Source organism: Astatotilapia calliptera, chromosome 11, assembly GCF_900246225.1.
Source record: "Astatotilapia calliptera chromosome 11, fAstCal1.2, whole genome shotgun sequence".
Classification (NCBI taxonomy): domain Eukaryota; kingdom Metazoa; phylum Chordata; class Actinopteri; order Cichliformes; family Cichlidae; genus Astatotilapia; species Astatotilapia calliptera.
This window is the reverse complement of record NC_039312.1, coordinates 31,378,145-31,405,977: the sequence shown is the minus strand read 5'-3', so window position 1 is coordinate 31,405,977 and position 27,833 is coordinate 31,378,145. Positions and strand designations below refer to the sequence as shown.

Sequence of the window (27,833 nt, the reverse complement as noted above, 5' to 3'; positions counted from 1 at the left end):
ACGTGCTCTCCACTGCCTTCAACCTTTCACACCCCGAGACTGACTTCAGTTTACCCTCGCCGTAAATATTACGAATATGCGGATAAATAGAAGGAATAAATGCATCAAAGTTTGGAGCTGCTGGGCTGCAGCAAGCTAATTTGTATTCATAGAAAGTTCACTGTTCAAATAGACTTTGCTTCTGTTAATTTGTCAAACTTTCTGGCCAGGAGAGGTTGAAGCCGTCATGTTTTTCAAAGTGTTCTCCACCTGTGCAGGGCTGAGACTCCCACTCCTGGTCAGGACAGAGCAGCAGGTTTTCAGGCTCCTGGGCGAGCACGGCTCGTGAGCGGACCTGAACCGAGGCAAAGTCGACGCCGGCCTCTTTGGCGCAGATGTTGACGCACGAGCTCCAGTCTGACCACTCCATCAGGTAGCATTCACCTGCAGCAAAGAACAGACAACACGTGTCGCTTTCCTGTGACTGCTTCACTTTAAAAGGAATTCACCTTAGACTCCATTTAATTAACAGATTATTAAAACAAGCAATGATTCATCAAAAATAAAAATAATTCCCACTTCCCTTAAAAAACAATGAACTTGTACTGCTTATGTTTTTATTCTCTGATGTACATTTCTGGCACATTTTAGAGTTAGAAAACTACCTAAACACACAGAGTAATATCATCATTACATCATTCTTCATCTGTGAAAATAAATTCAGATTAACAGATAAAAATCTGAATTACACGGTTACATTTATTTACTGCTGACCAGTCAAGTGGTAATTTGCATCCATGGCATTTTATGACTCTGGAGAACGACCTGGGGCTACCTTTACCATCTCAGTGTCTAACCAAATGTAAATGATGTCACAGTCTATGACATCATTCGTTTTTGGCAAGAAAGTAGATTTTTTTTGTGCTTTTATGATAAATTGAACTTTTCGCGACCACAAGAGGCGCCCCCTGCTGGCCATTAAAGGTAATGCTGGTTTAATGCTGGATGCACTTCTTTGATCTGGAAACCATCCCCATCCTTTATGCACAGTCCAAAAAATTAAACCAGTGCAGAGAAACTACTTCCATCTGGCAGCTCATCTCTGTTATGTGGATTTTTTTAAAGTAACTGCCAAATGACCTGTGCAGTATTGCAAGTTATGACCTTGAGCCAAATCTCGAATTGTTTTTTTTTCCTGTAAGGCCACGTGCAGGATCACATCCTCAGGCAGATGGCCCTTTTGGTATATTTTGAGTGAAGAGACTAAAAGGTTACTATGTTTTTGCTATCTGGGCCCTCGACCTGCCTCAGGCTGAGGCGGACAGGATCAGTAATATCTCAAACTTCAGCTCCAGACTTCACTCCTCACTCCAGTGTTTTGTCTTTCATTAAATGTTTACTATTACTTTAGTTTTATTTTCACTCTCTTATTGAACCTCGACTCATTTTGACTGTAAAAGCTATAGAAAAATATCTGCATTGCAGCTTAAGTGTGGGTGTCTGCAGCAGAAATCTGATCTTTCTCTTTGGCAGCACAGAAGTGACGCTTTACCTGTTTATCTCTGGATGATCTGGGTGAGATGTGTGCTGCAGAGATGCATATAGAATATGTATGTATATTTAAATATATCATAGTCAAGATGCTTTGAAGAGTTTAGTGAGAAGGAAGGCGCGAGTTTGAGATGCAGGGTGGCTTGGTTTTGATCATAGTTGACAACTGCAGCTTATCAAACAGTGGGGGGAAACAGAACGTGGGTCAAAGGTTGCAGTGCATGAAAGTGTGTGTATTTGTGACTGTGGAGATGCAACCTGCTTAGATTCCCATGCCAGTCTGGGTCTTGCACAAGCAACTCCTTGAATTTCCTCCCAAATCACACTACAGTACCTCCCTGAACAGAAAACAGGCTGTGCTTTTGATTGCTGTTTGATACTTCAGTGCTCCTGCAGTTTGGCAAAAGAGGCTGGACTGACTTTTTATCTAGGGCACCGTTTCTCAGTGTTTTCCATCTCAGGGACCAGCAGCCATCTGATGAGCGCTTTTTTTCCCTTCCCAAACGGAAAAAAAATCCCACTAGCGAGAAACACACACCACACTTAGAGTATAAAATTAATTCAAACTGAGATACTTTAAAATTAGTCGTGGGTTGAAACAAGGGCTGCATGTTTCTTCCACTGTATTGTAGAGATATTGAATGATGAATGATCAACGACGAGCCAAAATAGACACACAGCACTTTGGAAATGAACTCCACATTTGTATTTTGTCTCTTGGCAGACATGAGGAACAATAATCCCCCCTTCAGGGACTGCTGACACTGAAAATAACAGATTTATGTTTAAGCTGCACCATGTGAGAATACACTCCTGTTATCTGGCTCAATCGTAAATTGGGGCTTCGGTTTCTCATCTCTTCTTATTGAAATGTTGTAGATTTGCCCTATTTAACCAAAAGAAATGCTCCTGTTCACTTCTGTGTGCAGCACAATATGAAGACTTCCGCTTCACAAAATGAAGAGCACTGCTGTGGACGTGGGAGGGACAGTAAACTGTTGAACCTGCAGACCTGATGGACAGATGGAGTCCAGCAGCTGCTGGGCAGAGCACACCTGTCTGCTATGCTCCACGTTGCAAAGCTACATCAAACCCAGCATCTGACAAGCCTCCATCACCAAACCTGAAAACAACTCATCAGACGCAAGCTTTTGAAGTGATAATCCCATCTGTGAGATTTTTTTTGCTACAGTGAGGGGTGACATCTTTGGCCCTAAGCTGACATTCTGCTGTTTTTGCGCTGCGGTGCCGAGACATCAGCTGTCAGTCAAAGAGTGGTCAACAGGCTCCTGTGAAGGCTTTTCTCCTCAGAGGTCAAAATATCCAGCAACACGCGCTTTATATAGAACGGTTTTATTGATCAAAAAATAAGTTTCAGCTCGTAACCTTCACAAAAATATTACAGAAGACTATTTAAAAGGTAGAAAAACTATAAGAAACCCGCCCCCTTTTTAAAATTTTATTGGTATACAGAATTTTTTTTTTAACTGTAATGACAGACATAACTGTTTGAAGATGTAGAGACAGATTGGGTTACATCTCAATCCTCGTGCTCAAATTAGAAACAATAACCATGTGACTAGAAAGGATTAGCATTTCATCTGAGTTGGTGTTTTTTTTCCTTTTGTGCCTCCTCATCTCCTCCGTCCTTCTGCCCTGACCTGGAAATCTATCTCAGTCTCAGTGAGAAGACTGAGGAGACAGGGGGGCTTGCCGGAGGAGCTATAACCAGGTGTTTTTTTTCTTTTGTTGCTGTGCTTTCACCTGTGACGCATGAAACAGAAGTGCCACAAAACTGAAATGTGCAAATCACGTCAAAGGGGGGGGAGTTCCTCGTTTATTTAAGATGTTGAGCGATGTGATCAAACTTTCTAACATTCAGTTCTTTGTGTAAATGTAATAAATAGTAGCACTAAATTTAAGTTTTCGTGACATTGCTATGGTGTGGCTGCTGACATTGTAAATTACAGCAGAAGCACAAAAGGCAGCCGAAGCAGCCGGCTCACACATTACATTTACTTGCCGTTGCTTTAAAATGCAAAGCGAGAAATGGAGGACATACCGATAGGTATACTCGAAATATTACACTTTTATTTATGGTGCAATAAATAAGCTTGTGCCCTGCAGTGTGTGAGCTGTTGATTTCCCCCCCTATTGTTTTCAACCCAGCACCTTCGCTTTGTTGTTGTGGTTTTGTCTGCATTTTTCTAGTTTCTGTAGTAGAAAAAAATACCTCTTCAGACTTTTATTTAGTTCCTGCACCTTGGAAGTAAGTGAAGTTTTGCCAGAAACTATTTGTCTGTTGTCTTATACTTTGTTTTGATGACTCCTTTTGTAGACAAATGGTTACTGCTGCTTATGTTAAATACCCACTTCTATTTACTTCCAGGAAAAGTGCTTCTAGTGCAGCAGGAAAGGACCCACCACTGGTGAGGCCTGGGATACCCAATCTTGGCTTTTAAAACAACACTCTGCAGAAGTGTTTATGAGCTGTATACATCCTACAGCTGTGTTCTCAGACTGCTCGCAAGGCTATTAGGCGGCCCACGTGTTTAGAATTTATCAGTTTATTTCCATACTGCAAAAATTAGATCACATATTTGGGACAAAGTTTTGTTTCCTAACATAGCAAAATGTGTACGAGACTGGATTTATTGCTGATTAATAATGTAACCATTAACACCAACACACCTAAATGTTAATAAAGGTTGACCTCTATTAAGAGACATGGGCAACTTTTCCCTTTTATGGATAGTTTATTGTGACAAGTGTGTCACAACAGCAAAGCTCCTAGTTTATGGGTATTTAAGCCCAATGATAAAATACTTTAAACATGCAGAGTGGTGTATAAGTTATAAAGGAGAGGGAAGGGAAAGCAAGCTACTCAACTTCAAAATACCCAGTGTGTCTTTTCTGTGCTCTATAAGAACAACTTTGGCACTGGACCTAATTTAAATCAAATGTAAACAAAGGGATTTTAAATTAACCGGTACTGTACACATACAGTAAGAATAAACAAAATTCTCCCCCAGTTTTTGATTGCTGCTAAGCTCTACGACTTCTGCAGATATTTCATTTTAAAAGCCATCCAAGAGAGGAAATGGCAGACCGTGCCCTTTCAACAGCTGGGAAACATTTATGAGAACATCTGTCCAAAAAGTACTAAAGTTCATTGACAGTCACAGTGAACAAAAAAGGGCAAAATGCATCAGGCTATAAATACTTAATCAGTGTTTTATGATATAAATAAAAGTGTCAGCGTGATAGGGCATGGCTCTATTGTTACAAGGAAACCTTTAAAAGCTGAGCTCTACATTAGCAGCAACAATCATCAACTATTTATTAAAATGATCAAATCAACAGGAAAATATACTAAATATACATTCACTGGCCACTTTGTTAGGTACACGTGTTCAGCTGCTCATTAACACAAATGTTTAATCTACTAGTCACATGGCAGAAGCTCAGTGCATTTGGGCTTGTAGATGTGGCTAAGACGACTTGCTGAAGTTAAAACTGAACATCAATTTGAAGTGACTTTGAATGTGGTATGGTGTATCTGAGAAACTGTTGATCTGCTGGGGTATTGCTGCACAACCACTGGAAAATGGTCTGAAAAGGTCAAGGTAGGTCAAGGTAACTTTATTTATACCCATAGGCAAGGTAAATTTGCTTTACAGAAAAAATGACAGCATTTGGCATCCCTTTAAAAACACACATACCTAGTAAAGATATAAACCTCACTGTGGCACATATATAGTAATTTTAATATTTCGAATCAAAAACAGTTCTTATTTAATTCAGTGACAGCAACGGGGACAAATCTATTTTTATAACGCTTTGTCCTGCATCTCGGAAATAGAAACCTCCGTCGTGAGGGAAGAAGCTGAAATTCACCCTTTAGAGGATGGGAACCATTTTTAAGGATTGATAAAGCCATCCTCTGTACCAGCTTAGAGTACAGGGACGCTAAACAAGACTGTGGCTCACCTATCAGACGGCTGGACCATCTCACTATCTGATTTAGAGAGTTTTTCTCTGTGACAGAGGTCTGACCAAACCATGCCACCAAACAACAGGATAAAACAGACTCAATAAAAAAAAAAGAAATTAACTAGCGAGCTTCAGTTCTCTGGGTGTGAATGGCTTGTTCACATCAGGGGTAAAGACCAGACTAAACACACAGAAGGGCAACAGTAACTCAAACACTTGTCAAAACCAAGGTATGAAGAAGAACATCTCTGAACAAACAACACGCCGAAGCTTGAAGCAGGTCAGCTACAGCAGCAGAGAGTTGTTGTTAACCATGTCCAACCCTTTATGAAGGATTATGTCCAGTGTTACAAAGGGCACTGTACTCTGCAGCAACTGTGTGATGCTTGCTGAATATATGTCATAAAGAATTAAGGCAGCTCTAAAGGCAAAAAGGAGCAGAACGTGTACCCAATGAAGTGGCCGGTAAGTGTATATTCCCAGTTCCTTCTTCAGCTAAAGGAAATAAAGCATTATAACTATGAAAAACCATTGTTTTGTCACTTTAATTAGGCAAACACCGCAGAAAAATCAATTTTAATGACTATGCTATGGATTGTGACTTTAAAGCTGGTTGGGCTGAGTCTTTTTTTTTTTTTTTTAAAGGTGGCTAAATCACACCCTGACTGCTGGACTCTGTGCACTAACCAGACAGGAATAAAACATTCAAGGTCCTATAGTAATTATACAAAACCTTGCATCTGTGTATAGTTTAACATTTCACAGGTTTTGCTTTGTTTGGTCATATATCACATAAATCACAACAGATGTCCAGCACAGCATAAAGACTGTGCAGAGACCTAATCAGTCACCGAAATTAAACAAGTCATCCTGTGCGGGTCGACTGTGGGCTGACACTGCCAGATTTGTGGGGTTGTTACTCGCTGAGGCTACCCATGCTGAAAATGCATGTGCACATGGCACACTAACGAGCGTAGTGTGTAAGCATCCTCCAAAGCTTCAGAGCCTCGGTCTTATTTTTGGTACACTTGGTCTCGCTCTGCTTGATAACTATTATGTTAGGTATGGCTGTCGCAATATCACATTTTCATTACATAATTATCATGGCCAAAAACATAAAATCCAATTTTGGTTACATGTTTAACATGTGGGATAAAACCAAGCTCAGAGTCAAAAATAACACCCAGGTTTTTCACTTGTAGCAAAGGACATAGTGAAAATGCCTCTAATTTAGACAAGAGTTTCTCTCTCTGAGCCTCAGGACCGATGATTAAAACTTCAGTCTTGTCCTGGTTAAGCTGTAAAAAGTTTTCTGCCATCCAAGATCTTATAGGTTGTGGAATGATCTACCCTTGCATGTTAGGCAGGCCTCTTCTCTTTCTGAATTTAAAAGTCTTCTTAAAACATATTTATTCGCTGAAGCCTTTGGCATTGATTAGAGGGGTTGACTCAATTTGTTTTAACATGTTTCAATTTATTTTAGTTTTTTAGTTATTTATTTTATCTTATCTTATCCTCATTTTAATTTTCTTTACTTATGCTATTAGCATGTACAGCACTTTGTGAACTCTGGTTTTATGTTAAAGTGCTTTATAAATAAAGGTGGTATGTATGGTATCCAAGATCTTATATCTAAAATACAGTTAAAAAGGACATCCATTGGTCTGGTGTCATCAGGAGACACGGAGATGTACAGCTGCGTGTCATCAGCGTAACTGTGGAAGTTCACTCCATGCCTCCTGATGACACTGCCGAGAGGGAGCATATACAAATTAAAAAGTACAGGGCCTAAAACTGACCCTTGGGGCACACCACATGTCATTTTATGGATCTTAGAGGAGCATGTATCCATACTCACCATAAAAGTTCTGTCTGAGAGATAGGAAGTGAACCAGTTATGTACAGCACCAGAGAGGCCTACCATGTGTTTCAGTCTGTTTAAAAGAATAGCGTGGTCTACTGTATCAAAGACTGCGCTTAGATCCAGTAGCACCAGGACTGAGAGCTTTTGGGAGTCCCAGTTACATCTAAGATCATTTAGAACCTTTAGGAGAGCAGTCTCTGTGCTGTGGTTCACCCTAAATCCAGACTGAAATATCTCCAGGATCTGTCTATCATTTAAAAAAAAACATTAATCTGAGTAAAAAAAAAAAAAAAGTTTTTCTAAAATTTTACTTAAAAATGGTAAGTTGGATACAGGTCTGTAGTTATTAAAATCATTACAATCCAAATTGCTCTTCTTCAGAAGGGGCCTCACCACCGCCGTTTTAAAGGCAGCAGGGAAGACACCCAACGAAGAGAGCAATTCATCATGTATCATATCCATAAAGTGTTTTAAAAAGTGAAGAGGGGATTGGATCTAAAAGACATGTGGTGGGTCTCACTGTGGAGAAAACTTTCTTAACCCTTGTGTGGTGTTCGTATTTTTGTTACTCAGCCAGTGTTCATGGGTCTGGTGGACCCGCTAGAGTTTTGGCTTTCCAAATTAACACTATCAAACAATTTTATGTTAAATTACTCAACAGATGTTTACTTCATCCCAATTACAAGACATATGAACAGCAAACATGGTTAATTTTTTCCCTTTACCTTTGTTAGATCACATTTATGAATTAATGTGCTTCTTGTTTTTCTTTTATATAAAATGTTATAAATAAATCAGTTATAATCAAGTGGAGTGAGTGGAAAGACACAACACATTTACACGTGAAAAAATAATTAATTGTTTAATTTTTCTTTTGAAAAAAACTGAACACGGGTCTCACAGACCCGAACACCATACAAGGGTTAAGGTTCTCAGCATTAACCAGGACAAAGCTGTCCAGTGTCTCCTCAGGTACAATTGAGCCCTCAGATGTGTTTAAAATCATATCGCGAGAAGATAAAATATCAGATCTGATGGCGCTGATCTTTCCCCTGAAGTGGTCTGCAAACTGCTCACAGAGCGAGTCTGTGGGGGTTCTTTGGGAGCTGTTAAAATCAGGGTTAAATAAACGATATATGGTGGAAAAGAGGACCTTGGGATTATTTTTGTTATTACTGATTATTTTGGCGAAGTATGAATTTCTTGAATTCCTTAATGTATTATTGTACATTGTTGCTCGCAAAGTATTTCATGGTTGATTGCATTTTTATTTTTCCTCAATCTCCTTTCTGCGGCCCTGCAATTTCTTTTGAGTTTTTTGACTCCTTTGTTTCTCCAGGGTGATGCATGTTTTACGTTAATCTTTTTAGTGGTGAATTGAGCAACAGAGTCAAGGCTTTTCTTCAGTTGGCTGTTAAAATGATTAAAAATTAAATCATAGGGTGCAGGTAAAATCACAGGGGGGCATTCGTCTAAAACCTTGGTAAAATTTGCAGCCACTTCAGAGGTTAGATAGCGAAAGTGGTAAAATGGTCAAATAAAATTTGTTTGGTGGTGAGTGTGTTGTTGGTTAAAGATGCAGTCCCACCACCTCTCTTACCACTTCTAATAGAAAAAGAGAAATTAAAATTTGGTGGGAGGCCTTAGTGAGAACAACTTGTGCATCTGAACCCAGCCATGTTTCAGTTAAAAATAAACAATCAAGTTTATTATCTAAAATTAAATCATTAATAATAAAAGACTTGTTCAACAGAGAGCGGATATTTAAAAGTGCCATACTGATTGAGACTGGTGGATTTTTGACAGTAGAGTTCAATGGATGTTGACATTTTTGAAGGGGTCGGAGGTTATTAATGTTTTTGGAGTTACTGGATCCGAGTTCACATCAGGGGTAAAGACCAGACTAAACAGAGTTTTGTGTATTACTGTTAAAAGTGGAACAAATATAGATGCTGGGACCAGAGGGACATCAGTCAGTGGCGGACAGATCAGCAGGTAATGTCAGTTTGGTCTAATGTTTATAAGCTAAACTGTAAGCCATCTTTGAAAACAGCTGTGACCAGCAAAGCTTTGGACTCTTTCACATGCTCGAGTTACATTGGAAGGATTTAGTGGGGTTTGCCATTTTGAATTCTTTCCTGAACTAAAACCTTAACAGAATAAGGAGTAAGAATAAACAGTACTGCACTTCGAACTCTTTGCCGTGTACATCTAATTAGCTTACAGCCTTAAATAGGAGCCACTTGTCACTTCCAAATCATTATTCAGCTAAGTCCATTGTGAGATCAGAGGTTATATTAAAAAAAGGCCTGTTGGTCCTGGATGCAATCGAGGTCATGGTATGATTAGTTCCTCTCTCCTGCTCTTTATTGGATTTGGCTAAGTTTACAGCTCCAACCAACATAATCAGGGATAACAATACACTTGGCAAACTCATTTATTTATCATCCCAGAGTGCTGCCTTCAAGTAATCAGGGTGTCTACAGGTATAAGCAAGCAATGTAAGACTTTTTAATGCCACTTTAAATGAAATTTAAGACCAAAAGGGCAGTTCGATCGTTAAGCGTTTCCAGGCACCCGCTTTAACCACCAAGAGTAATTGCGGATTTCCAGCTATTTCCCGTTAAACTTGATCTTTCCATTTTTGTAGGCTAATGAACAGGCTGCCTAAGAAAGCATTCGTCTTTATCAAGAGGATGCTTTTTGCCTCAGATCTGTTCTCTCACAATGCCCCACCCTGTATCTAGTGTGTATTTAAGTGTGTACAAAGCCACTTTTGTCAGTTGGAGGAGGAGATTTGAGCCCACTAGTGAAGCTCGTGTTGCCCTTAATGCCTCAATAAAGGCCTTATTTGTTTCTCTCTTTTTACTCATGGGTTGAATTTTCCTGACCTTTTATTGTCTGGACTTATTTAACAATTTTAAACGGCGTACATAAATCAATTCGAGCAGCCTTTGTGTATGAGATGCACCATTTTAGCTGGCTCATGCCTCTGCTGCTGCGCCACGTTTCACCCAAGCCTTTCTTACAATCAAAACACAAATACATCTTCAATCTATTCTCCTCTTAATCAGCATCTCCATTCATACGTGAGGTGAATAAATGAATAAAATCTACACGTCTCCGTACAGCAGATTGTGCAGTCGTATCTTGGCTTGCCATTTTGTCTTTTTATTTCAAGCCCTGAGGATCTTTTGTTATCTCGCCCACACAGATTATTGATTGCACCTTTTTTTTTTTTTTTTTTTACTATTATTTTATCTCTCTCACTGTATGTGTGAGTGTGTTCAAATAATTTTTACTTCTAGGTTTCTTTGCTGTACAAATGGAATCAATTGAATTGTAGGGGTCACAGCTTTCATTTAGATTCTCCTCTCTGTCTATTTCACTGGAAGAGCAGGTGGTCCAAATATTTTGTGCGTTCCACATGAACCAGTTCCTGACGGCTGTGCCTCTGGCTTGGCCGGACACTTCAACATACTAGCAGGGCTTTGCTCTGGGGAGGACTGTGAGCGATCGCCCTTTGACTGTTGTTCTAACGATAACCTCAGCGTGTTTTACTCTTCTCGTGTGCTGCGAGAGGTGAAAAGAAGCAGCTGTGACTTACAGCTGGAGATAGATACCTTGTGAAATTGGAGAAAATGATAGAAACTATGAAGTGAATCGAAAACCCACACATATGCAGAGTACAGCTGTCATGATTTGAAAAAGCAGAGAAGACAAGAGTGCTCTCTAAGCTGATGCAGGCGATGAAGTAGAGAACCCAAAAGTAAATGAAACTCCCATAAAAAAACACAGTTAGACAAAGCTTTGGTCATAATGTAGTCCATTTATTCTGACTTGAGCTATGCTGCTGCTTCTCATTTTAGAGGTCATGATAGATAGTGAGCTCTGTTAGAGTTTCGAGGTAATGCTGAGACCAAACCCACACGCAAAAGACCAACTTTCAGCACCTCAAATAACAACTGCCAAACACATTTAGGCATTTCAATTCACTTGGCTTTTAAATGTTACAACAATGCTTGTTTTAATGTGTATTTAAATGCTCATAATGGCTTCCCTGTAGTATACATCAGACTGCTGAGAAGTGTCGACTGTGCTGTGTATGGAGAGTGACTTGTTGAAGCTGAGAGCAGCGACACAAAACAGTTTCAGTGTCCACATGCGCCACTTTTAAACACTCTGTGCACCGTCTTACAAGCACAGCTCCTCTGCCATTTTAAAATGCTGATGTCATAATTCCCACCCCTTCTTGACTCTGATTGGTTTGTGAGGAAGAAGTGACGTTACATAAATTGTAAAAGCTGAACGATGAGGGTGTTTTTACACTCGGAGCAATAAGCATTGATCACATTGAGCTTCATAGGATTTGCATAGAAAACTGCTCTGTGGATTAAAGCCTTAAATCACTGCTTTAATAGACAGGTAATGAAGACAGATAATTAGTAAACACTAGTCTCAAACACCTTCTACAGATATGATGATGTATGAGCATGTATTTACCTGAACGCTAGATTAACTGACACATCTGTATCAGCATCTTCAGCGCATGACAACCGATCCAAGTACTCAAGTGATGTTGATGTTAGCAACTATTGCTATTTCTAACTTTGTCTCCTGCTAGCAGCATCTGGGGTTGAAGTGCTGAAAACTGCAGCTCCTCTGGTGGCCACTTGAGGCTGACGCCAAAAGTGTAGAGTCCCCGTAGGCTCCTATGTCAAAATGCCCAATTTCACAGATATGAAATTAACATGTTCACAGCACAGCACACCCCTTCATATCAACTGTCCAGGTAAAGTTTGGCCTCTAACTGACAGATGTGTTATTGCTGTCTGCTCGGTCTCACAGCTAGACTAATTCCAGTCATTGAACTGGACCTCCTGTTTGCAGTGTTAGTGCTTTTGGGAGTTATTTTAATGAAACTATCTGAAAAATATTGCAGATTGCTGTGCGTTATAGCCCTTCCAGCACTAATTAGCACTGATAACCGTCTGGTTTAAAGTTGATTACTCCTGGATCCAAAAGAACAACCTAGCAACAATCTAAATGCTAATAAAAAATAAACCCAAAAATCAAGGGGCTCTTTTACATAAAGTCTATAGACTCCTTGTGGGTACTTCATGCCTGATCAGTTTTACTGACAGAGACTGAGGTTAATAGTATCCAGCATATTGCTGCCATAGCTTACTATTACTTTGTGTGGCAAAAAGCTGATTTGGAGGAGCTATTTCAGTCACAGAATATTAAAGAAAATTAAAGTAAAGTAAAGTAAGAGTAAAGTCATAATTGATTAAATTTTTTTCATTAGAGAACTTTTTTTTAATAACAGTGGACTGTGCTTCTAATTGCTTCTATTCAGTGTTTGGACTTTCCAAGGTTGCTCATGCAGCCCAAACAACAAATAATTACCACTGAAACCTTGAAGTCAGCATTATTACCTGGACATGGGAGGACACAGCTCTCTTTCAGTCTGATCTGCTTGTCTCCATCGACAGCCACCTCCAGGCTGCTGCACAGCTCCTCGTCCACCAGGCTGCCCTCGCCATCGCTGGAGCCGTCCGACACGAAGCAGGACAGGTTCCTGAAGCGCATGCCGTGTCCACAAACCACATTCTGACAGGACATAAACACCACAGAAGAAGACAGAAGGTGATGAGTTAACACAGTGAGGGAAGGGGGTGTCACACAAACCTGCAGCAATCTGATGGCAGTTTAATAATCCTAGTAAATTCAACTTCTGCCATTTGAATTGATGGAAAGATCAACTAAAGTCAAACAAATACAAAAAGTGTTTATGCGTCTCAAACATTTTAAGAGAAGAGTAAAAAGCATCGCTGAGCTGAGCTGTAGGATGAAAAGCTGCAGGCATTAAGCTGCACACCTCCAGCTTCTCAGCAAGGCAGCATACCTGACCTGGAAATGTATTGTTGCTTAGAACAGAATATGTTCTATATATTTGCAATATGTACAGCGGTTTGTATTTTTACAGAAACAAAAGAGCACAAATACAAACATGGATGAGTTAAACCTCTACTTTTTAAGCTGTCATTCGTCTGGAAATTGTGTGAACTGTAACAAATGATTAAAGGGGACCATTTTCCACACTCGGATAAAGGCAGAAAATTAAGGTCAGGGATAGCATCTCATGCAGGACTGCACATGTAGACCACTTGTTAAAGTGCCCTTGTGGATTTTATTATGTGGGTAAGACTGGTAGGGCGTTGAAAACACAAAAGCAGTATTGGAAATAACCTTCTATTGGCAGGCGGGCAGTACAGAGTGTCTGCTGTTCTTGTTTTGACGTTATTGGGACACTAAAGAGTGGAAGGGATGGAGAAAAAATCCTGGTGGATTAAATGAAGAATTGTTATTGTCCTGTTTTGTTTTATGAGTAGAGATCTATTAAAATGTATTTTAATAGATAAAAGTATAAGGAAGATAAGCTTCCCCATATATTTTCAGTCTCTTTCCCGTGTGGGAGTTAAATTGTCCTTTATATTTGTTCATGAAAGAACAAAATATCTCACAGGATCATTCTATCTGATACATTTTCTGCTAATATTTGCATTTGCTTAGTTAGGTAATATCATTTGGGAGTCCTCCAGGCTGGGTCCTGATTGGAGTTTGATAAGAGGTTACCACCCACAGGATGGTTTGCCTTTTTCTGAAGTGAATGCAGAGTGCATTTAATAAAATGTCGACTGTCTCTGCCTCTCACTCTCACACAGCCGAGGAAGGCAGAGGTTATAAGCACTTCCTTTTTGATCAACTTAAGTGAGGGGCAGCAAAGGATGTTAGCAACAGATGACATTACCTGTCTCTGTGTGTCCCCATAAAACCACATTTACTCTTGAAAAGTTTTGCTTTATGTCATAAAGTATTGCACTGGATGCTTTTAATAATCTGACCCGGTGCCACACGATGCAAAATTGAGTGTACAGGCTGCCAAATTTCTTGGCAAAGGTATTGGTTTACAGTAATGCATCAGCATTAAAGATGCATTAGATTGATTTTTTTTTTACTGTCCATCTCTCAAAATAACCGTATGAGTGGGGAAATGATGAGCTTGTTCATCAATACTAAAGACTCCATTATTTTTTATCAGGTTCTTAGACTTCACCCTCCTGAAATCCACCTTCTGGCTCAAACTGTTTTAGAGTATTGATCTCAGCTGTGCCTGAGCTCCATTTCTTGTAGCTGACAGAGGTCGATACAATTATTAATGTTTAATGTACCTGGATTATGGTATAACTTTTATATGTATTGACATACCTCTACCCGACACTCAGACCAGGGGCTGTACTGCCAACGGTAGCAGGGTCGGACAGGACAGGGTTTCCACTGCTCCATCTGAGAAGGGCACGGTCGGCCATCGCCCTGAGAAGCCTGAACCACCGACCGCTGTCGCCACATCTTACCTGGAGAGTAAAAAAGAAAAAAATTTTTTGGTTTTCTGTGGATCTCTCATTAGACTTTTATATAAGCAGGATTTTGTTACTTGTTGATCTAGTGGAAATAGGTTAGTGTCGCAGAACTGTCTTTATTGAGTGAATGTCTGTCTTTTTGTTCCGTCATTTTTTCCTAGAGCATCTCCACACCCATAAGCACGTTCAATTCATGATTTTTTTAAGACTTTCTCCACTTCAAAATGTGTTCCCTACTGTGAAAGGAAACAAGATTATCATTAGCAACTTAAAGAAGTCCAGACGCTTTTCTTTGCAAGCTCCTTTGACTACGATGACCTGGATGACTGAGAACCTTCACAGCCGAGATTATCATTGTTATCCTGAATGGAAAATGAAACCCCTACGGCATACAGTGCAGTTTTTCCTTCTAAAGATGTCCAAGTAATGAGCTTAAATCACCAGGAGTAACGATATTGTTCCAGCCATTTGGTGTTAATGTTGTGCGCTGACGTTATGCAGAGTTTTGCAGACCATTGTCTAAATGTTGCTGCTGTGTACTGTCACCAGGGGGCAGTCCCAAAATTATATGGAACCACCTTTCATGTGGGTTACTCTTGCTTGTGTTTGTGCTGTTGTCGTTCCTTTAGCGCAGAAAACTATTCACTCTTGATTTTTGGAAGACTTGACAAAGTCAGTGCAGTAGCATAATCTTCTCAGTTTTACAACTGTCATGAACCAATGTTTGTGTTCTGGTTTGCATCACTGAAGGCAGGTATGTTTGACCGTGCGTCCACTAATGGTGCACATTGCAAACACTGCTGTCACATTCTCCTATTTCTCTAAGCAGCCCAGGGCCTACTACACATGCTGCAGTGGTGGGCTAACTGGGGTTGGGGTGGCAGTCAGCCTGATTGGGGCAGGACATCCACTGGACCCTTTCCTTCTGGGAAAAACAAAGTTCCTGTCCCTTTACTGTTTTGCTTGACATTGTTTCCCCCTTGAAATGTTTTCAGCAGCAGACAGTATAGGGAAAGTGAGGCTTATAGGGAACCAATCCAAAGTTTAACAATGTCAATAGTATAAAGACGCTACATTGTGAAGTAAAGATTTACTTCATATGAGAAGTTGAAGCAAAGAAAGTCACTTTTACTTGTTTAAGTAGAACTGAAGTAGAACAACAGGTTCCTGTGTTGAAAACTCTCCACCCCAGCACTGAAATCTGAGCATTTTGTTTTACCAGCATGAGAGAAAATTAATATCAGGAGGGTTTTTTTTTTTTCTTCAAAGCCTCTGGAGCTCTTGGTTTCTTGATAAAATAATACAATTAATGCAAAGTTCAAAGAGACTTTTTCCCCCCTGAACAATAAGCTAAACACAGAAACACATGCAGTGACCATTGTGGTGTGCCACACAGCAGTCATCCATTCCTTCTATAAACAGCTCATTTAAATTCATGTGTATGCGTTTGTTTTGAATGTATTAAATTAATCCTACGGCGCACAATAGCACTTCACTTAACAGAGCAGGAGTTTCTAAATGGCATGAAATACTGCACCTTTTTTCCCTTTACCATCTTGATTGGTTCTTGGTCAACTTGAGTAAAAAGGCTTTTATTCCACATCAATCAGAAAAACCTCTTTAAATAAATCCAATTCATCGCAGAACCCCGGAGACCATTTGATTTAAGTGCAGAATTGATGCTATGAATTAACTGAAAGACTCGACATAGAAGCCCTTCACACACGTTTCTAAAAGCAACCTTCCTGTCTACCTGCTTTAAACTGCCCACTCTCAACTCTCACAGCCCTCCATTTGTTGCATATTCTACTTACATTTTCACACTGACAATCCAGCAAAGTGCTCACCTCAAAATCCACCTTTACCAACCTACATTGGCTTTCAACACATAAAACAACCAGCGTTCCCACACATTGACACGCAAACTGTACAATTTCATATCCCACTCCAATAAAAAAAAAAAACTTCCCCCACACATACACAGAAAAAACGCACATCAAATAAGGTCCCCGCCTTTGCCCTTTTTTATTTTTTGTAAAAAAAAAACTTTTTTTATCTTATTCCTTTTGATTTACCAACTATTGCTGTAGCGCCCTTTCTTCAAAGGGCTCCCTCGGCCCTGAGGAGCAGGAACATTTAATGGGACAGAATCAATTGTGTGAACTCCTGGAACAACAACTAGGCAACAGGACGACAAATTTTCTATGGTCATTTGGAAAGACTATAACACAGTAACTTTGACTTAAATAAAGACTCCCTCTGCTTTGTTTGTGGGAGTTTTTCTAGCTAGCTACATTTGGAAATGTCTGAGATGCGTGTCTCCCAAATACACGCTTTGGTACCATGTGTACATAACATGTATGTAGCCCACAGTAAGAAACAGAAGTAGAAACTTTTTGTAGGAATTAGTAATTTGGTTTTTGTTATTTATTTATCGTTAGTTTCTGACCTGGATGGATAATTTAATTTTTAATCAATAGAATTTTTTGTCCCGCCTTTAACTGTTCCCATTTTGGTTACACTGGTAAGGCTGCTTAGTCCCACATCAGCATGCATGTGAAATAACTCTGACCTTGCTCCTAGGTCAGGTTTCTTTTGTAGTTGGAGATTAAAAAAAAAACCCCAAATTAAACAAACTGAGAGTCCACAGACCTTCTGGAAATCCATAGAAGTACGCTGATCTTTTATTACAATGGGTGTCGAGCCACAGCTCATATGGAACTCAATCTAATTCCCTAAATTGTGGTAGGACAGACTGTGCAAAACATCCATCCTTTGTTTGGCTAATTTCACACTAATAAACTGCCCAGATAAGCCAGCAGGCGTGAACTGGATAGCACTGACATTTAAAAGACCCTGGTCTGACTTTATTTTACTTTCTTGGTCTCTGTGCATGCACATCATTTTGATTATTGTTGTTGGTTGTGATACAAAGCACAACATTTTAATACAACCAGAACATTGTTCCATCATTTCTGCAGATGTGTCTTCATTGTGGTTACCCATCCTCCTTTTGCAGTTTGGCATCCTCTAGTATTTTTGTTACACACTGGTTACATATAGTTACACTTGGGGACATTAAACATGGCCAGTTTCAAAGGTCAGTGTTTCTACAAGTAATTCCCTGTTTCAGACAGTTTATTCCTCCTGACTCTGTACATCAGTGAGCATACATTTCCTTCACATGGTCATCTCATAAACACTTCTTCTCTTCTGTTTGTGGGAGCCAGTAAATCATAAGAAAGGGAGGAGGAGAAGCTTAAATGGCTTGTTTCAGATGACGTGTGAGGGCCTAGTATCAGATAAATAAGGAATATCTCAAACTCTGCAAGAAAAAAAAATCCTCTCCTACAGTTACATTTTTTTAAATGCACCACACACATGTACACAATTGACCACACTCCAATATGTGGTCACACCAGCTGTGGGAACAATGAGTTTTTAGACTACACCTATCAATAAACTTGGCCCACGTTTTGATTTCAAATGCACACCTGTAAAGTTTGGTAAAGCTGCCAAGAGTTTACATAAAACTGCATCCTGCACAGACAGACACACAGATGGATGGGTAGACATAGTACTAAGTACTAAAAACTGCTTGTTTGGCAGTTCTTGCTACAGTAAAGACGGACTAAGGAGGTAAAAACAATAATAGCTCTGTTATCACAGTTGGATCTTGTTTTTTCAACAGATAAATGGTAAATATAGATAAAGCAACAGGAATGTAAGGTGGTTGGAAATGGTCATTATTTTTTATTTGATAGGACAGTGTAGCACAGACAGAAAAGTGAGGGGAGAGAGCATGAGTGACAGACAGCAAATGGGATACATGGTACCTGGGCCACCTGCTCTACCAGGTGAATTACAAGTGTGCGTCAGGAGCCTGTGTTTCACCTGTTTTAGCTTTAGTCGTCTGCTGCAAATTCAAGAATCTATGTTTGGCCATTTGCCATTAAGACTGAAGTGCAACTTTACAATCTGGCATCCTCTTTTATAACACGTCTTAAAACATTTATAGACCATCTTAAACGTATATGTGCTTCATTATTTTGCCTGAACTTATTTATCTCGTTTACTTGTTTATGTTGGCATTTGCCTTTACTCCAGTGTAATCTCATTATTGCACTTGAAAAGAGCAATGGAAGTAAATCAGTAAGATTAATGTGCAATTAATGATGAAAAGGAGGCGCAGTGTTTAGAAAAGTTGTCTTGTTCGTGAAAGGTTACCGATTTCATACTCCTGGATTTTGATGGCACTGGAAGCTGCTCGGGACAAAAACGTGTGTGTGAAATTCTCACCTTCTAGACCGCAGGTCTGTGAACACTCTGACCAGGCCGACCACTCCAACAGCTGACAGTTGACAGGACACTCGACCACACAGGAGATGTTCATCTGCCACTTCTTCTCCAAATTCATCTGCAGCACATGTTTCAAACAGCACATCATCAAATCATTCACATAACAGACAACCAATCATTACGTTGCAAACTCAATCTGTTATGGTCAGACACTGACTTGACCTCTCAGTACTGCAACTCCCAGAAGTCTCTGTTCTGGCAAAGGGCAGGTTTCCGGCCAGCTGAATTGGATTATAAAGGCTGCTGTGAAAACCATCCCGACACAGTGTGTTTTTGTGAATGAGCCAGATGATGAAGTGGGCCAAGGGTTAAATAGCTGTGGGGAAGGCTCTGCCACAGCCCGCCGGCAACAATTACATGGAGTTGACACATTATGAATGAATAAAACGCCCAGCCAGAAGCAACGACAACAATCTCTGCATGGGAATATTCTTAAATATTTCATGTTGCTTCGGGCTGAATAGTACTGGAACGGTGCGATAATATATTTTAATGAGTTATGTGATCACGTCATTAAGAAAAGAAATTAGAGTGTCAAACAAAGAAAGTAAAATTGGATTCTTCCAAGAAACAAAAAGGGAAGGTCCAAAAGTAAACACCTGAAGGATTTTCCAGTCTCACCTCTTCACAGAATTTTATATCCACCGATTTGCCATCGCTGCGAACGCAGTCAAGCATCCGGGTTTTGATGCCGCCGCCACAGACAGCGTTTGGACTCAGCTGACACGTACTCCAGTCTGAAGAGAAACAAAACATATTCACAATTTTACTAGTTTTAACATTAAAATTATTAACACAAATATTGAGAATCACCGCTAAAGACGGCACTGCTGTTTGTGCCTACGAACAGCAATTTGCCATGACCCCCTTTGAAGAAGTCACCTTATACCCAGTGGCATACCTCTTCCTAGTGTTTGGAATGCCCAGTGGCAGTCCTGTTATATAAATACCACCTGCAACGTAAGCTGGATTTTTTTGCATTGTCAAAAGGAGGATCTTCAACTTGAAATTCAGAAGTTAAATCTGCCAAGAAAGGCAGGCGAGAAGAAGCCAAAAGCCAAAAAACTTTCTTGTAAAGACAAGCTGTGAGCTGCCATGTTGGTTCATGTCAAGAAGTTGGCTCCAAAGGGTCCTCTTTAGACAGTTCAGGGTGTTAGGAGTGAAGCTCGAAAATGACAGTCTAGTCCTGGAAGAGAAATTTGTATGTGCAACAGTGAGAATGCAGAAGTGCTACAGGATACTCCTGATCTGATGGCTGTTGATGGTTTGTTCATGGTGAACGGTTACATTTGGGCCAGCTGAATAGCATGCTTGGAGTATTCGACACAATGCAGATTCTAAGGATGGTAGTGATTCTAACACAGGTCCTGATGTTTGTTTGTACAACTTCATTTTCAATGCTGACTCCAGGCACATTTTTTTCTGTGCTGCAGCAACAGCCTGGGAACTTCTTGTACTTTGTAGTGATGCCCAGCACGATGTTTTTTTTAATACTACGAGGATTTATTTTTACACAGTACATGTAGCCTGAAACATAATCGGAAAGGTCGTATAGAGAAACAATCTCGCTTTGTTCCTTTTTCTTTATCACACTCACAAAATGGAAAATGTCAAGCTTTCGGAGCAACAATGGCTCTCTCACAGAAAATATAAATAACACCAGATAATAAGTTGAATAAATATGCAAAGACTTGGCATCTGCTGTGGTTTAAATAACTAATTTCAGTTTGTTTTCTGCAAATAACTGAAAATAAACACTGTTGAATAATCCAGCACAAAGACAGCACTGCAACGTTGCCCTGAACTTTATGAGTGCAACTCTACAAAAGGCTTACCAACAGCACTGGCAGTAAAACAAAGAGCTGTTCTAAAGCTTCAACAAACAAATCAAGCATGGCATCCAGATCTTTAAGGAAACTGTAAATAAGTTCTGAAATATGATCTGAATAGATATGATTTGCACTGAAAGCATTAAATGTGCTATTTAATTGAACTGAGACTGTGTTCTCCCAAATGTGTCAAAGTTGGATTATTCCATTATGCAAATTCTTTCTAAAGTTGATTACTTTTATTATAGCGTACCACATCAACTTGAATAGTTCTTCTTTGATTCTCAAATGAATTCTTGAGAAAGTCTTCATTTAAGACAAGTCCTCAATTTGTAATTTTCGCAACTTGGAGGCAGAAACGATCACAGATGCTGCGAATCAACAGTAGCATTTATTTGGAGTTATATTTGTTGACAAAACCACAATTTCTACAAATCATTTCAGCACAGTTTCATTTTACAAATGACTTAAAGAAAATTCTGGCTGTTTAGTTACTATACAGCTTTGGTACATTTGCCTGCTAGGTGCTAGCTCTGTGGTTCTGCAGCTTTTCAAAGGCTTTTTTGGCACCAAAAACAGCTGCTCAGTCTGCAAACAAAACCTTGATGTGAGTTCTCTGAGTGCACAAACACAGTTGGATGCTGGATACCAAAATAATGAGCTGAAAGATGCTAAATGCTCCGAATAACTGAGAGGAACTGCTAAGCTGGGTGATAAGGATCTGCGGGTTTGTGACAGAACACAGCGCTTACTTGATTAATGATTATTTAATATAGTTAATTCTATCTGTTCTAGATGAACACAGCATTCTGGATAAATTCCAGTCTGGTTTTCGTAGAGCACACTCTACTGAAACGGCACTTATTAGAGTCTCTCCAGTGACATCCTGATGAATTATGCAGGAGAATGCTCTGCCTTGCTGATGTTGGACTTGACGCCTGCCTTTGATACTGTTGACCATCACATTTTGCTAGATAGGCTGAGACATTGATTGGGTATGTCAGGGTCTGCTTTGGACTGGTTGACATTTGCCAAACCTTCTATCAGGAACCTTGGTGTAACTTTTGACTCAGCTCTGACTTTGGACACTCATGCTAATTTATTGGTTCGCTCCTGTTTTTATCCTTTAAAAAATATTGCTAAGCTGAGTCCCATTGTTTCACACTCAGAACTAGAAATGGTCATCCATGCATTTGTCTCATCTCATTTGGATTATTGCAATTCTTTGTTCACTTGTTTAAGTAAAGCCTCTGTAGATCATTTGCAAGTTGTTTAGAACGCTGCCGCAAAGCTTCTGACCAAATCTTCTAAATACTCCCACGTTACACCCCTGCTGATCCAGTTGCACTGGCTCCCCATAAAATTCAGAACCAACTTCAAGATTTTGACTTTGACATTCAGGGCTCTGCATGGACAAGCACCAACCTATATCAGAGATCTTTTACATCATTACATCCCCAGCAGGTCCCTGAGGTCATGTGATCAGGGCTTGCTGGTCGTCTAGCATACGGGCTGAAAACGAAAGGTGATAGGGCGTTTGTAACTGTGGCCCCCAGACTCTGGAACTCCCTTCCTTTAAGCCTGAGATCTGTGGACTCAGGTTTTTAGCTGTTTTTTAAATGAAACCACTATCTTTTTAAACTTGCTTTTGGTTGATTTCTGTTTTTATGTTTTACCTTTTCTGTGAAGCACTTTGTGATTTCTGTCTTGAAAGGTGCTATACAAATAAAATTTTACTTACTTTACTTACTTAATTAATATAGTTATTAAATAGCAGCGTTCACTAATAAGCTATCACGTAAAAGGTAATCCTGGCATCAAGTGCACTGTGTTTTACAGCATTAAATGACCCTTACAATACAACTGTTATCTGCCTGCTTTGAGAGCACATAACTTTACCACATATCAAATATTTGCCAGCGTTCAGCAGGTTGCAGCTGTTGATTTTACCACCCTGAGTGCGAGCAGAGCTGGAAGGCAGGTGAGAGGGTGTCATGATTTAGATGAGAGCAAGAAGCGAAAAGAAGAGGAGGAAGCATTGAAGTCACAAGAAACCAGCCTTTCACAAGTGTTCTGCCTCTGTACTTGGATGTATTTTCAGTTCAAGCGGGATGATGTGGAGGGGACAAAACATAAGGAGACGCTGTTTAGAAGTGTTCGAATGCCTCAGCTGTCACAAAGTCTTTACACTTCAGAGAGAATAAATCCCAAACAGTGAGAAACAACCGTAGTCTGTCTTCGGCTTTTTATGGGGGAGCACACAAAAATGCATTGTCGCTTTATGTTGTCTCATTCCTCTCTGAAAGTTGCTTACCTTAAGCTTTTATACAGTACGCTCATACACAGAGTCTCCCAGCAAGGACAAGAACAATGATTTTTATATAAAACATCAATTAATTGGTAGAGTTTTTGATATGACGTATTGACACAATGCGACACGATCAAGTTAATTACTAACTCCACTGCTGACACACTAAAATTTCCCAGCCATCAGAGAGCAGAAACTACATAGACCTTTTAGGATACACATGCCAAGCATATAAATGAACCATTTTAAGCTGCCAGATGACTCAGCAGAGCAGTGCGCATGCCTTGTACTTGCCACACTGTAACTTTGACTTCAGCTCATTACCTTTGTGGCATTACATTCTTCGTCTCCTTCTGCCACCTCTTTAAAAATAATCAGTGTGGCTTTGTTGTATTTCTGGAGTCTTTATAGCTTCTGGCTGTTGAAGATGACTTTTAAAAACAGATGCCTGCAAAGAGGTCATTTAAGATTTCTAACATCTCACTTATATCCAATAAATATGGACCCCCTGGGCAACCGTGGCTCAGGGGGTTGGGAATCGCATCTGTAACCAGAAGGTCGCCGGTTCGATCCCTGGGCTCTCTGTCCTGGTCGTTCTGTCCTTGGGCAAGACACTTTACCCTACTTGCCTACTGGTGTTGGCCAGAGGGGCCGATGGCGCGATATGGCAGCCTCGCTTCTGTCAGTCTGCCCCAGGGCAGCTGTGGCTACAACTGTAGCTGCCTCCACCAGTGTGTGAATGTGAGAGTGACTGAATAGTGGCATTGTAAAGCGCTTTGGGTGCCTTGAAAAGCGCTGTATAAATCCAATCCATTATTATTAAATCTGGCTGCCATTAGTGTCTTTTTATGGCGGAATTGCGTTGTGTGGCCATTTGGTCTGATTTGAGTCGCCTCCTTTGAAAAATAAGCAGAATTTAAAAGCTGAATATGAACAGAAAAATCCAAAGATTTAGGAAGCAGAACTTGGCACCCTGAGAAAATTATTTCTGTGAAGGGAAAAAGCAGCATTTTATTCCAGACTTGGGGTTTCACTGCCTTTAAACAACCACAGTGCTGCTTAAAAAAAAGAAGAAGTAAAAGAAAAAAACTTGCAACAACGGGGAGGCTGAGGTATCACTCACGAAGAGCGCCGTGCGATGAGCGGCTGTTTTTAGCTGCAGTGAGCTCGTTTGCAAGCTCAACTCGGGAAATTGTGTCTCCTTCTGCTGAGGAGCTTTGTGGCACTCTGGGGACTGGAAATAGGGAGATCGCAACAAGAAAGACTGACAGTAAGAGACAGAGAGAAAGGCAGCAAGGAAAGGAGAGAAACGTTGCAGGAAGGAGCAGCTTGGATGATCTCTGCATCAACAATGGAAAAAGAATACCCAATAATAATTTCTGCTCATATATTAAGTACATATACCCCAGGATACCTGCATGCCACTGTGAACTCAGCAGTTGGGATAATGTGTCACCTCTTCCAAAGAGCAGAGGGAGCAGGAGGGTGGGCTTCCAAACTAAGTGAGTGCCAAACTCTGCTTTTATTCGCTTCTATTGAAATTGTTTCTTACAGTTTCCAAAATGAAACATTAATGCATAACCTCAGTGACATGTGAGGTGGAGCTGTGATGTCCCGAGGATTCGAGGGGGAGGCTCGGGTAGGCTGCCAGCTCAAATCTATTTTGGAAATCTTTCTGTTTACAGTTAATCAGAAATGTTTTCTGTTCTAAGCAGTCACACACAGAGGTGCCACTGAGCAAGGCATTTAACCACAGTGGCCTGCAGCCAACTGGTTTACTTGTACTCTTCCAGGCTTTAATGGTTGTAGCTGCAGAGAAATCAAACTTAATGTGTGCCTATTCAACCTCCCTGTGCAAACCGGCGCTAAAGAGATAAACAACCAACCAATAAATAGCCGGCTTTTAGAGACGAGCATTGTGAAGACCAGCTGTGAGCTGGACTCAAAACAGTCCTATTAACGTTACATTGCCATTATACAAGGTTTTGATAACACCCCGCATGGTCTGCAATTATCCTACTAGAATGAAACAAAAGCGATAAGGATAATGAAAAAAAGAAAATAGATGAGCTGTTTATTGATCGCTCATCCCGTGAGGGGCTCAATCTGAAATGGATGCTGCATTTTAAGGCTTACATTTAAGGGGCTGATTTTCATGTCACTGATTTGGTTCAAATTTGGTTCACATCACTGACAGCAGCCCAGAAATCACACAAGCAGCAGCAATGCTGCCATTTTCAGGAAATACGTGATGATGCAGACTGCCAGGGGGCCACAATCCCCGTGTTAATCATCCTCATCCACTCGGAAATGTAGTGAAATAACACAGACAAACCTAAAAAGTCCAGAATACTTCTTTTTACTTCTCACAGTAAGGACTTGATGATTAATAGCACATCTCTACTATTTTAAGGAACTCCTGCGTCACCATGCCACCACGCAGTTACATCACCATGGCGTTGTTAAACATTCACATATTAACTGAACATTAACACTGGTTAGATGTATCATCGCCACAGCAACTTCTGGTGTGAGACACCCAGGCCAAAATCCTGAACATGCATGAACATGAATTTTATTTATACAGCGCCAAATGACAACAACAGTTGCCTCTCAGCGCTTTATATTCTAAGGTAAAGGCGCTAAAATAATACTAAGAAAACAGGGTAAACCCCAACAATCAGATGATCCCCTATGAGCAAATGTTTTGGCAACAGTGGGAAAAAAGAACATCAGGCTCAGGGAGGGGCAGCCATCTGCGTGAGGGGAGGAAGACACAGGAATTCACAAACCTGCTCTTTGTATGTGGCTTGGAAGGAGTCTAAATAAAAGATACGAAAAAAAAACAGCTATTAGCAGTTTGTCTGGGCTAGCTTTTATAGTCTGGAAGGCTCAAGTGAGCCAGGACCTTCTCCAAGACAATGTGTGGAGCGTCCTGCTGTTCTGAGCCATAAAAACATATTGTACAATCACAATACTCAAGGAGCAAACACAACATGACTGCAGTAACTACAACAGACCATTAATAGTCCCAAGAGTCTGTGCCTTTCCTGCCATGAACTGTCTGTAAGACTCTTTTCTTTCTCCACCTGATTATTGTTAAAAAAAACAGCTGCTATTAGCTGATGATTGTTTCTCTATTAATAACCAGCAAAAAAGCCCTTTGACTTTTATATCAGTACATCCTTTTTGGGGAGATTCAGTGTGCCATTTTAAACCAACCAATGAGTGTGGGTTAGGCTATAAACCTGGGCTTCTTCAACATTTCCTTTTACCTGTGATGTTGTAGAAGTAGTTGAAACAGTTGAGGTTAAGGCTGCAGGGCTCCTTTTCGGTCGTGTCTGGACACTCTCTTCCTACGCTGGGGGGTCGAATGGTGTATGCTGTCCGCACTCGATAGTTACTTCTGGTACAGGGCTGAAACAGAGACTTCCCATTAAAAACCTGAGCCATTAGAATGCATAAATGATTAAACAGGCCATATTGTAGTGAGTGATAAGAAGTGAATGGAGGCATATCCTTGACCCGGAACAAAGTCATAGCGTTCCTGCAGCCATGGTGTCCATGTGTTTTGATGATTGAAGGCACTAAATGTGTTAGAATTATTTATGAAGTTATTGGGCCGCGATTCATTTAAAATGTTAATGTCAAGATGTTCTCCGATGGCTTTCCTACGCCTGGAGGAATGCCTTTAAATAAGACTCTTTCTTTCCCAAAATGTGGAATTCGATGTTTTTGTTCCAGCAGGAGTTGACAGGAGGGCTGAAACAGATATTCTACTGGAATGGTAAATCACCAGACTCTACACGGTCATTGCTCGCAGAGAAGAGAGTTGGGGGAGAAAATGACAGCCTTTTGAATAACTCCATTGCTGGCATGATGAATAAAACATGTGAGAGGCCCTGCTGGTGCCACTGCAGACTCCACGTCGAGACTGGAATTGTGGGAAGATGGTGCGTCAAGCACTTTGGGAGAGAATGGGGTGTGATTAACAATGGCCAGGGTGCTGCTGTGAGAACAGCGGGTGAAACCAGAGCAGTTAAAGCGGCTTTTTACCATCAAACGGAGGTGTCGGGCGGAGGAGTTGAACAGGATGTTCTGACACCTTTGGAAGTTTTTGCAAAAAGAATGAACATTGCGTGTGTGCTGCAGCCTGTAGGTGTGTGCTGATTGCAGGGGCTGCTGTCTTTTTACAAATATGAAGTCACCATGGAATAGGAAACTGTCTCAGCTGTAGACCAATATCAGTTATATTTAATTTACCATAACTTTTTTACAGTGAAGTAATTTTTTACAAACTGAATTTGTGGTCTTGTGTAAGACTATTTTTGGTTGTCTGCCAAATCATGTTCACAAATTAGCTGCAATATTTTTAGCCTCAGCTTTTATGTTTGCTGCTACATTACTGCTGAAATATATCCAGGTGTGTGTGTGTGTGTGTGTGGCTCTACATGCTCCTGAATCTTTATCATAAATCATGTTCCCTCCCTGCTGAATGCACAGTGAGTACAGTGTAATATAGGTGA

The 27,833-nt window shown here is 40.4% G+C and overlaps 1 protein-coding gene and 2 long non-coding RNA genes across 15 annotated transcripts in view; 2 read left to right on the top strand and 1 right to left on the bottom strand.

Moving 5' to 3' along the window:
- The window catches only part of LOC113031815 (uncharacterized), a 55,925-nt gene extending 55,607 nt beyond the window's left edge, over positions 1-318 (top strand). For all 6 annotated transcript variants that reach the window (XR_003273798.1, XR_003273797.1, XR_003273796.1 and 3 more), the window contains one exon: positions 258-318. This is a non-coding gene — a long non-coding RNA (uncharacterized LOC113031815). The remainder of the gene's footprint in view (positions 1-257) is intronic.
- thsd7ab (thrombospondin, type I, domain containing 7Ab) overlaps positions 1-27,833 on the bottom strand; it is a 209,664-nt gene that overhangs the window by 18,759 nt on the left and 163,072 nt on the right. For all 8 annotated transcript variants that reach the window (XM_026184247.1, XM_026184253.1, XM_026184250.1 and 5 more), the window contains 6 exons: positions 26,583-26,724; positions 19,792-19,907; positions 19,111-19,228; positions 14,660-14,805; positions 12,826-13,000; positions 250-423 (listed from right to left, as the gene is read on the bottom strand). In XM_026184247.1, the coding sequence (XP_026040032.1) occupies positions 250-423; positions 12,826-13,000; positions 14,660-14,805; positions 19,111-19,228; positions 19,792-19,907; positions 26,583-26,724 (871 nt within the window). The remainder of the gene's footprint in view (positions 1-249; positions 424-12,825; positions 13,001-14,659; positions 14,806-19,110; positions 19,229-19,791; positions 19,908-26,582; positions 26,725-27,833) is intronic.
- On the top strand, positions 349-3,447 carry LOC113031817 (uncharacterized). Its single transcript, XR_003273800.1, has 2 exons — positions 349-412; positions 2,460-3,447. It is a non-coding gene; the product is annotated as an uncharacterized LOC113031817 (long non-coding RNA).